General features: G+C 66.6%; 1 protein-coding gene across 3 annotated transcripts; it reads right to left on the minus strand.

Moving 5' to 3' along the window:
* Nucleotides 1-3,950: 3,950 nt before the first annotated feature.
* On the minus strand, nt 3,951-9,686 carry LOC104147854 (alpha-N-acetylgalactosaminide alpha-2,6-sialyltransferase 2-like). 3 transcript variants are annotated; one of them, XR_011135504.1, is made up of 11 exons: nt 9,495-9,686; nt 8,883-9,081; nt 7,757-7,901; nt 7,378-7,543; nt 6,862-7,039; nt 6,641-6,779; nt 6,265-6,368; nt 6,103-6,186; nt 5,731-5,830; nt 4,757-5,165; nt 3,951-4,601 (listed from the first exon to the last, which is right to left on the minus strand). XR_011135504.1 is itself a non-coding variant. In XM_068913788.1 (10 exons), exons 2-10 carry the CDS (start codon nt 9,071-9,073, stop codon nt 4,986-4,988), a joined length of 1,287 nt encoding a protein of 428 aa, XP_068769889.1. In that variant the 5' UTR covers nt 9,074-9,081; nt 9,495-9,686; the 3' UTR covers nt 3,951-4,985. The 3 variants fall into 3 exon arrangements, 2 of the variants coding, with proteins under 2 accessions (XP_068769889.1, XP_068769888.1); XM_068913788.1 differs by having other exon boundaries at nt 3,951-5,165; XM_068913787.1 differs by having other exon boundaries at nt 3,951-5,165; nt 7,757-7,904; nt 9,495-9,636.
* Between the last annotated feature and the right edge of the window lie 152 nt (nt 9,687-9,838).

Consider the following 9,838-nt stretch of genomic DNA (forward strand, 5'->3'; position numbering starts at 1 on the left):
CAGCCCTGCACTGGGGGATGAGAGACCCCCCCCCAGCCCCATTTCAGGGGATTTGGGATCCCCAGCCCCACGGTGGGGGGATGAGGGACTACCCCAGCCCCATTTCAGGGGATTTGGGACCCCCAGCCCTACATTGGAGGATGAGGGACTCCCCCGCCAGCCCCATTTCAGGGGATTTGGGACCCCCCCCATCAGCCCCATTTCAGGGGATGAGGGACCCCCAGCCCCGCGGTGGGGGGATGAGGGACCCCCCCAGCCCCATTTCAGGGGATATGGGGCCCCCCCCAACCCCATGGTGGGAAGTCACGGACCCCACCAGTTCCATGGAGGGGAAGCTGGGACCCCCAGTCCCATGACAGGGGCTCCAGTACCCCCCAGCCCCATTTCAGGGGATTTGGGACCCCTAACCCCACGGTGGGGGGATGAGGGACCTCCCCAGCCCCATTTCAGGAGATATGAGACCCCCAGCACTACACTGGGGGATGAGGGACCCCCCCGCCAGCCCCATTTCAGGGGATTTGGGATCCCCAGCCCCACGGTGGGGGGGTGAGAGACCCCCCAACCCCATTTCAGGGGATTTGGGACCCCCAGCCCTACACTGGAGGATGAGGGACCCCCGCCAGCCCCATTTCAGGGGATTTGGGACCCCCAGCCCGCGGTGGGGGGATGAGGGACCCCCCCAGCCCCATTTCAGGGGATATGGGGGTCCCCCCCCAACCCCATGGTGGGAGGTCACGGACCCCACCAGTTCCATGGAGGGGAAGCTGGGACCCCCAGTCCCATGACAGGGGCTCCAGTACCCCCCAGCCCCATTTCAGGGGATTTGGGACCCCTAACCCCACGGTGGGGGGATGAGGGACCTCCCCAGCCCCATTTCAGGAGATATGAGACCCCCAGCACTACACTGGGGGATGAGGGACCCCCCCGCCCAGCCCCATTTCAGGTGATATGGGGGTCCCCTCCCAACCCCATGGTGGGGGGGGTCAGGGACCCCACCAGTTCCATGGAGGGGAAGCTGGGACCCCCAGTCCCATGGCAGGGCAGCCGCCCCCAGCCCCATGGTGGGGGATTTGGGACCCCACCAGTTCCATGGCAGGGCAGCTGGGGACCCCCAGCCTCATGGCAGAGGATCTATTACCCCCAGCCCCATAGCAGGGCAGCTGGGACTCCCATCCCCATAGTGGGGGATCAGGGACCCCCAGCTCCATGGCAGAGGATTTTGCCCCCCCCCCGCCCCATGGAGGGACATCATGGTTCCCCCCCCAACCTCATGGCAGGGGACCTGGGGTCCCCCCAGCCCCATGGCAGCTGGGATTGGGCAGCCCCCCAGCCCCATGGCAGGGCAGCCCCCCAGCATGGCTGTGGAGCCGTTCGGTGCCGACTCGCACCCACAGCGCCTTCCTCCCTGGCCCCGCGGGACGGGCCCGGCCGGGGGGCCGCAGGGGCACCGCTGTGCACGTGGGTCCCACGAGGGCGCTGCCCGGCTCAGCCCCGCGCCGCGGGTCCGACTGGCTGTGGCAGGACCTGCCCCACCCCACCGCTGCCCCCAGGCTGCCTGTGCAGCCCCCAAATCTCTGCACCCCCCCCGCCACCGCCCCCGGACCCCCGCCCCAGACGCCACCCCGGCGTGCACGGGGCACGTGCTGCATCGGTGGCACCCCGTCTGCCCCGCACCCAGCACCTCGCCGCCGCGGGAACCCACTTCGGGGCCGCTGCTCCCGCTGGCTCCAGCCTCCCCGGGGGGTCGCTGCACCCCCCCCCCCGGCCCAGGAACAGCCCGGCTCTGCCCAAAACCCGGGCAAGGCTCTTGCCCAGCACCGCAGCCACGCTGCTTCGCGGGTGCAAACCCGCCCGCCGCAAACCAGCCCAGCACCTAGGAGGGGGCTTGCGCGCGGGGCTCCTGGTGCCGCCTCGGCCCCCAGCAGCCGGCGGCAGGGCCGAGGCCCGAGCCCACCCTGCGCCCCGCTCAGCTTTTAGCACGGGGCTCACGCTTCCCCCCAGTTGGTTTTAATATTTAAAGCCAAATTTTGCGTGCGCGATTAATTTTTTACAAGACTTTAAGCTTGCAAAGAACACCACGCTGCACATGTCACGTTGCCACAAATAGATGCGGGGCTTAGAAAAATTACAGACTTCTCGGGGAATAAACATTCGCCTTGTCATTCGGAGCCAACTCGCCTTCTCCCTGAGCCTCCGCATCTTGCCGCTCCAGAGCTGGTCTCATCTTTGCCGTTTCCCTTGTCAGCGGACTGCAGGGGCCTTTTTGGTGGCGTTTGCACCTTTTTGGCGAGGTTTGCCCGGCCCCCGGACGGGGCTCGGCACAGGGGCGTCCCAGTAACCCCCCTCCCGATCGCCCCCGGCCCAGCCGACCCCGGGGGTTTCCTGCCCCCCGGTTGCACGCGCAGGGCCACGTCCCCGCGTGCCGCTCGGTGTCCCCCCGCACTGCCCCTCGCTGGGCGAACCCCGCTGGCCTCAGCCCGGCCCGGCGCCTCTCGCCGCGCGTCCTGCTCTCCCCAAGCCGCCGGTGCGTTTGCACGTGCCCGAGCCATCCGTCCCCGGAGGCCGCCACCTTCCTGCACACCCAGGACGGTCCCCGGCTCCCCGGGTGCCGCCGCGCAGAGGGGACAGGGGCCGGCCAGCCCCGGCTCGCGCGCCCGCTCCGTGCCGACGACGGCTTTGCAGCGCTCTGCCAGGCAAGAGCCGGAGCCTTTGGACGAGCGGGACCGGCATGGCTCCAGAGCCGGAGGGCGAGCGGGACCTGGAGGGCAGCTCAGCATCCGCCGGCGGCAGCCCCCGCGCCGCGGGACACGAAGGGGAGCAGCGTGCACGGCAGCGCCGGGCTCCCCGGGCCGGCAGCGGGGCGGCCCCAAGCCCGCGCCAGCCCCGCTCCTCGCGCCGGTGAGCCGGCGCCAGCTGAGGCGCAGCGAGCCTCGACTTCCCCGGGGGCGGCCGGCCGCGAGAGGGACGGCTGCCGGCCCCGTCCTCGTCCTTGGTCGGGCAGCGCCGGTGCCGCGGCCCCGGGCAGGGGAGCAGCAGGCGGAGCGGAGCAGAGCGGACATCACCCCAAACGGATCCCGCCAACTCGCCCCAGCTTCCCGGCGGATTTGTCCGGGGGCCGCGGCTAATCCTCGGCCGGGCAGGCACCGGCCGGAGCGGCGACCGTGCCGCCCGCCGGCTGCCAGCAGCACCCGCCACTCCCGCCCTCTCCCGGCAGAGCAGCCTGGCTCCTTCCCAGCTAACAGCCTCCGCTTATCCCGTCTAATCCACGGAGGGAGAGAGGCTCCTTAATTGGGGATCTTTGGTAGAGCCGGTTACAGCCACGCTGCCGCGAAGAGCCCGGCTGGCCGGGGCGAGGACGGGGCTCGTGCCGTGGGGCTGGTGAACCTGCCCGGCGCCTGACCCGCCGCTCGCGTTCCCGGCCCTGGGGAGGTGGAAGTCGGGCACCGTCTCGGGAGCCGGGCGCAGGCAGCCATCCGGTGCAAATCTGCATCACCGGTTATGTAACGCCGCTGATTTATTCATGTCTGAACCGGGCACTGGCCTAGAAATTAGCTCGAGTGATGCTGGGGAGGAGAAGACTGGGAAAGGAGCTGGAGAGCCGGCTCCACCGGGACGGGGTGCAGGAGCTCAGCACCGCAGCCGGCAGCGGGACGGCGCAGCCGGACACCGGGGACCCGCGGCCACATGAGCACTGGGGCAGCTGCAGCAGCGGGGGTCACCGGCTGTGCAGCACCCCCGGGACACAGCAGAGCCCTCCCGCGGGAAGAGGTTTGCAGAGGTGCCCGGGCCGGGCGGGGTGAGAGGGAGGGTCCCGGGAGCAGGCAGGGGCGCAGCTGCCCTCGGCCGAGCCGGAGGAGGACGGAAACCCTCTGGCACGGCCCTGAGTTGGCTCAGCCCCAGGCGCTGACGCCGCCCCCAGCCCCACGCAGCAATTCAACGGCAAGGAGACGTTGATGTAAAAACATGTTCAAAATTCCCCCACAAACCCATTTCACGCAGGAGGATGCGCCGGGTCCCCGGGAGGCGGCTGCACCCCAAGGAGGACCTGCGGGCACAGAGGGGCCGCGCCAGCGCAGCAGCCCTGTGGCCCCCGACGCCCGTCCCCCCTCGGGGGCTTCACCCCGTCCCGGCAGGGCCGGCCGGCCCAGCGCTCTGCTACCAGCGCCCACGGGGAGGGCTGCTCCCTGCACCCGGCGTGCTGGCTGCGCGCAGGACAAATCCCCCTGGGCCCGGGAACAAGGGAGACCTGGCTTCCCTCTTCTTTCCCACGCCGGATTTTGCATGATTAATTGATTTAACAGGAGCAGTTCCAGTGCGCGCAGGGGGTGTCAGCCCCGGTCAGCATGGCTGGAACAAAGGAGCCGGCTCTGCCTTGCTTGGAGACGGGGGGCAGCTCAGCCCTGCCGGCAGGAGAGAGCGAGCGAGAGGCCGAAGCGCCCCAGCAGCGCTGCCGGGGGCCCGGGCCAGCTCCACCGGCCTCCCGAGCTGCCCGTGGGCCAGGGCCTGCGAGCAGAGAGCGCTCGGAGCCAGCGGGCAGCTCTCTTCCGCAGCTGGGGAAACCGAGGTGCGGGGTGGAGGAGACCAGGTGCTGCAGAGCGTCCCTAGGAGAGGCAAGGGGGCCCTGGGGCTGCACCTTATTATAGCCCTTTTCGGAGGAAGGCCCATTGCAGCCCCATGTGCGGGGACGGGCTGCAGGCAGCGGCAGGCGGCTGTGGACGAAGGAGGTTGGCAGGAGGATGCCCCTCCACTTACTTACCCTGGCAGAGCCATGCCGAGACCTGGCAAAATCCATTGCACGAATTGCTTGGGTCCCAATCTTGTCCCAAGGGCTGCCTCCGGGCTTTCCGGGGACATGCTGAGACAGCAGAGGACAATTTTCCTCCTCTGGGTCTCAGATTCGAGCTCGCACGTGCCAGGCGGCACATCCAGCCCGGCTCCCTGCAGGCGTCGGCTGACACGGCTCCTGGCTGCGCCGCCCCCGGCTGTCACATCCCCTTCTTCCCGGTGTAGAGGTTCAGGATCCCGCTGCGCTGGAGCCGCTGCCACAGCTGCATCTCCTTCTGCAGGTTGTGGTTGGCGAAGAACTGCACCGGTTTGCACGTGCGGTCGAAGTAGTGGTCCGAGTACGCCTGGTAGTCCGGCGTCATGAACCCGAAGGCGCTCACCTGCGTGACACAGGGGCTGAGCCCGCCCGCGCTCCCCCGGGCCGGCGCCACTGAGCGTCGGCGGGACAGGGAGCGAGCGATGCGGGCAGCCCCGGGCGCGCTGCCGTATGGGGGACGGCAGGGGACTGCTCGCCCGCAAAGCGCCCGGGGCAGCCCTGCCCTGTCCGTCCGGGAGAGCGGAGGAGCCGCCGTGCCTCCGCGTGCTCTGAGCAGGGGCCAGCGCGGCTGCTCCGAGGGCACCACGAGCAGCGCATGCACGGACCGCAGCGGGGAGCAGGGCCCAGGGCTGCATGGAGACATGCAGCTGCCAAACAACCTTCAGTGGGAGGAAGCGGGCACCTATTTCCGAGCAGGGCAGGCACAACAGAGCAGCAGCATTCGTGTGCTGCAGTGGGGAGCCGTGCACGGCCGGGACACAGCCCCTGCAGGAGGTGCAGGCTGCAGGCACGAAAGCTCCCAATCCGTTTGAACGTCAGCTGCTGCACAGCGCGTGCCAGCCCCGAGAGACCAGGCCGAGCCCCTGGTGAGCCGCCGGAGCGGGACGGCCGGCAGTGGGGCTGCCTACCTCGTCACAGGTGTGGATGGCAGCCAGGAGCATCACGGCCCCGGTGGAGGGCCGGTACAGCTTCCACTGCGGAGTGGCCAAGATGTCGGCCCAGAGGAATCTGAGAGGGGGAGAGGGAGAGCGGGAGCCTTAGGATGCTCCCGTTGCTAGGGAACGTCCATAGCGACCGCATCCGGCCCCGCGATGTCCTAGCTGCGTCTGGGGGCAGGGGGACGTGCTGCCCCCCACCTCGTGCCTACGCCCGGGGGCAGAAGCTGCAGTCCCACCCCACCGCCGCTTCCCCAGCTGGTGGCTCCATCTCCGCAGCGCTCGGGGCACCCAAGGGCTCCGGCTAGGGGTGAGGCCCCTGGAAGATGTCCCAGAGGTCCTTACCGGTTCCTGAGATAACGGATGAAGTCTGGGTGGAGCATCTTAAACTTCTCTGCCAGCAGGTCCCGTCCAAAATACTTCTGGGGCCTGCAAGGAGATAGGGGCTGCATAGAGAAGCAGGGGGACACGACAGCTCCCATCCCTCCTCTGCACCGCCCTACTCACCAGGCCCCCTTGTCCCTGCCCCTGTCCACACGCTGGTGGGTCACAGCTGCCCAGAGCAGCAGGTAGTCTCGGTCGTGATCCGGGAGGAAGACATACCGGGTCTCCTGTTGAGGGTAACACAGTGAGGGTTAGCACTGTCCCCAGCCTGGGGACAAACAAGGGAAGAAAATGCTTGCTGAGCCAGGGGGAGACCCCTGTGCCACATGTGGGCAGGACGAACGGGGTCTGAGACTGGTCGGGAGGCTCTGGGGACAGGGCAGAGCCCTCCAAGCTGGGAGGTTATGATCAGGGGGAGCTGGCAGCCACATGCCCTTGGCTTCTCCCCTCCCCATTCTTGGCCACCCTGGGCAGCCGGTGTGGCAGGTGGGTCCCTCACCAGCGTTTGGGGAGGGTGCTGGAAGCCCTCCGCAGCATAGCTGTTCAGCGAGTTCATCATGGTGTTGGTGGAGAAGACGTAGAAGGACGTCCTGTTGCCGACATCCCTCTCAAAGCCTGCAGTGATGGCCCCATTGACCCTGGTGGAGGAGAGGGCAGGAATGAGGTGGCCCCGTCGAAGCTCAGGGCTCAGCCCTGCCCCACACGGTCCCTGAGCCTCACCTGAACACGTAGTCGTGGGCATCGATGGTGCGGCCCATGCGGGAGCCGTTGAGGATGCCACCATTGCCCACCACTGCACAGCGGATGCAGGGCGCAGGGGCACCCGGCCCCTGGCTGCGGGTGTCAAACAGGAACCCGTTGGCTGACGTGTTCAGAAGGGACAGAGATGCCTTCAGGACTGAAACCGCAGACCGAGGGCTGGTGAATACAGGGGAGCAGGGAGGCGAAAACACCTGAGACCCCCGGGGCTCTCACGTCTCCCCAGCACGGGACGGCCCAGTGCCTTTCCCCAGACACGGCACTAGGCTGGGAACAGCCGCTCTGTCCCCTGCTCCTGAGAAGGGAGCCCCTGAGAAGCACTCAGTCCTGGGGCTCTGCTGCCTTGTTCAAGGGGCCTGGGGTGGCCCCGCTCCGCTCCCCCTCTGCATGACGAGACCTCCCTCTGATTGCCCCAGGGCAACGGCAGTGCTGGGTCCAGGCCCGCAGCCCCCTGCTGAGCCCCGGCCCCGCTCGCACCATCCCAGCTGACTTCCTTCCAGCCGTGAGCCCCTGTGTATCTCCGGAGACGCTGGTACTCGTCCTCCCGGGCGTGCTGTGCCCACTGCAGCACTGGAATGGTCTCCAGGAAGATGTCCTTGAACTCTGTAGTCACAATCTTCTTCCTGATGCTGCTGGGGCACTTCTGCAAGCACAGAGGACAAGTGCCAGCATGTGACAGCAGCTCCGCAGGTGTCCTGTGTCAGGAGGCACTGACAGAGCTGATGGGGACTTTCCTCGGGCCCCTGCTTCCTATCTGCACAGTCCAGTCTGACCTTGGCAATGCCTTATCGAAGAATTTCACTGCCCCAACCCGATACCTGAAGACACGTGCCCCATCCAGGGGGCCGAACCGTACCGAGCTACAATAGGTCTTGTCCTGCCCATACGTGTCCCCAAGGTGTGGCCACAAGGTGGGAACAGGGGGTCTGTGTTGTGGCTGCGTCACCTGCTCCGGGGCTGCTGTCATAAGGGCTCCGGGCCCTTCAGAGTTGATGGGAGTCCTGCTGGGAAGAGAGAGGAGGCTGCGGCTGGCGGGGCGCGCAGGGCCGGGGCTGCCGGCCCCAGGCAGAGGGAGGTGCCAGGCGGCAGCCTGTGGCCTGCTGGCACCGGTCCAGGAGCAGCACACCCGGCTGCACAGCGCCGTTAGGCTGAAACGCTCAGTCACCCTCCAGAGCAGCGTGGACCATCTTCCATGCCTGGGCTGGCTGGCAGAGCAGCGGAGGTCAGCTCTACCCCGCACCAGCTCCTCTGCTCGCCTGCCTCAGCTCTCGGCCAAGGGGACGTTGAGGCCTGAAGCAGAGCAACCAGCAAACCCACTGCTGACGGAGCCGATCTCCCAGGCCGCGTCCCTCTGCCCTGGCCTGGGCTCAAGGCTGTCTTAGCGACACAAAGCTCTGCATCCTGTTCCCAATCCCCGGCCGTTCAGCTTGGCTGCGGTCTCTAAGGCGAGGATTAAAGCACCGACAGAGGCCGGTCCCTGCAGAGGAGGTGCTGCTCTGGGTCTGCCTGCACCCACGAGGGTCCTGCCAGGGCAGGGTGCTATGGGCTAGCAGGAAGAGTGCCAGGCCTGGGGATGGAAGTGCCCATTAACTCTCTGTCCCCAGCCACCCCGCAGTCCAGGGAGCACGGGGAGATCTGGGCTCATCTTACAAAGCAGGGAGCAGGAGGATGAGTCCTGCCTGCCCCTTTTGCTGTAAAGTCCCCAGGTGCAGTCCAAACCAGGGATCTGTTCTGCAGTCAGTCAGCCGCAGAGAACATGAGCAAAGGTTAACCCAGGTGTTAATTATTTCCATGCCTGACAAACTCCAAGGCCAAAGCCATTCCAGAGAGAAACACAGACATGTCCACCCAGGGCGGGTGGGAGAGCCAGACTATTCCCACTGCCACCAAAGCAGCAGCCTCGCGGGGCTGCCTAAGGACCCATCCCTGCCGGACCGCGGAGACGGCCTGCTTGCAGCCATCCCCCGAGGGACCAGCTTTACCTGGAGAGTTTGTGCCACAATTTCCACTGTGCGGGGAGGAGCAGCAGCAGTAGGGAGAGGAGGGCGGCCATCAGCACAGAGGCCATGGCGCAGCGTGTCTGGCAGAGCGTGAGGGATGGGAAGCTCCGGCAGGCACCGGGGCTGAGCCCGAGCCACGCAGACCCCTTCACAGTTCCAAGAAGTCTTCTCATGGTGATAGCTGGGCCGAGAGGGAAGAACACGCTCAGTCCCACAGTGCAGGGCTCTCTCCTTTGGTGAGGAAGGAAGTGATCCACTTCCTTAGAAGCAGATCAGGAAGTGCATCACCCTTGGCACTGTTTTCCCAGGCTTAATACAGACTTCCAGGCAGTGCCAGTTTCCTCTGGTCAGTCCCTCCTGCGAGGCCGGCTCTCACTAGCTTGCAGAGGTACCTTTGCACACCCATGAGCCAGTGTGACGCAGGGCAGCTGGCTGCCTCCACGACTGGCAGGGAAGCAGAGGAATGGCCCTTCCACCTGCTTTTCTCCCAAGCGCGTCCTTCCAACGGCACCTCCTTCCCCCAGCCCCAACCCAGCAGGCACCTCCAGGCTGCTACTGCCGCTTTCCCCAGCACCCTTCCCAGGCACCCCAGACCTGTTTCCTGGGGCCCGTTGGGAGCTTCACTCCGCCCGGCTCAGCCTCGTTGCATCTCAACAGTACCGCATCACCGTGGTCAGCATTTGGAGGACCAAGGGCAGCCTTGCTAACGCTGGTCCTCAGGAAGCTGGCGGCAGCGCCGGAGGTACAGGAGAGCAGTGCGCACTCACAAAAAGCTTTACATGGCCCAAAGCCGGAAGCCGCAAACAGGAGGAAGAGGAAGGGAGGGGAACATAAGATATGATCGTTAGAGGAGCAACAGTAAAAACAAGTGCCCTGCCCGGTCTTTCTCTGGAAAATAGAGTAACGTGTTTCTTCTGACCTGTGCTCCTCAGGTACTG

The sequence above is a fragment of the Struthio camelus genome, chromosome 19, assembly GCF_040807025.1.
Source record: "Struthio camelus isolate bStrCam1 chromosome 19, bStrCam1.hap1, whole genome shotgun sequence".
NCBI lineage: Eukaryota > Metazoa > Chordata > Aves > Struthioniformes > Struthionidae > Struthio > Struthio camelus.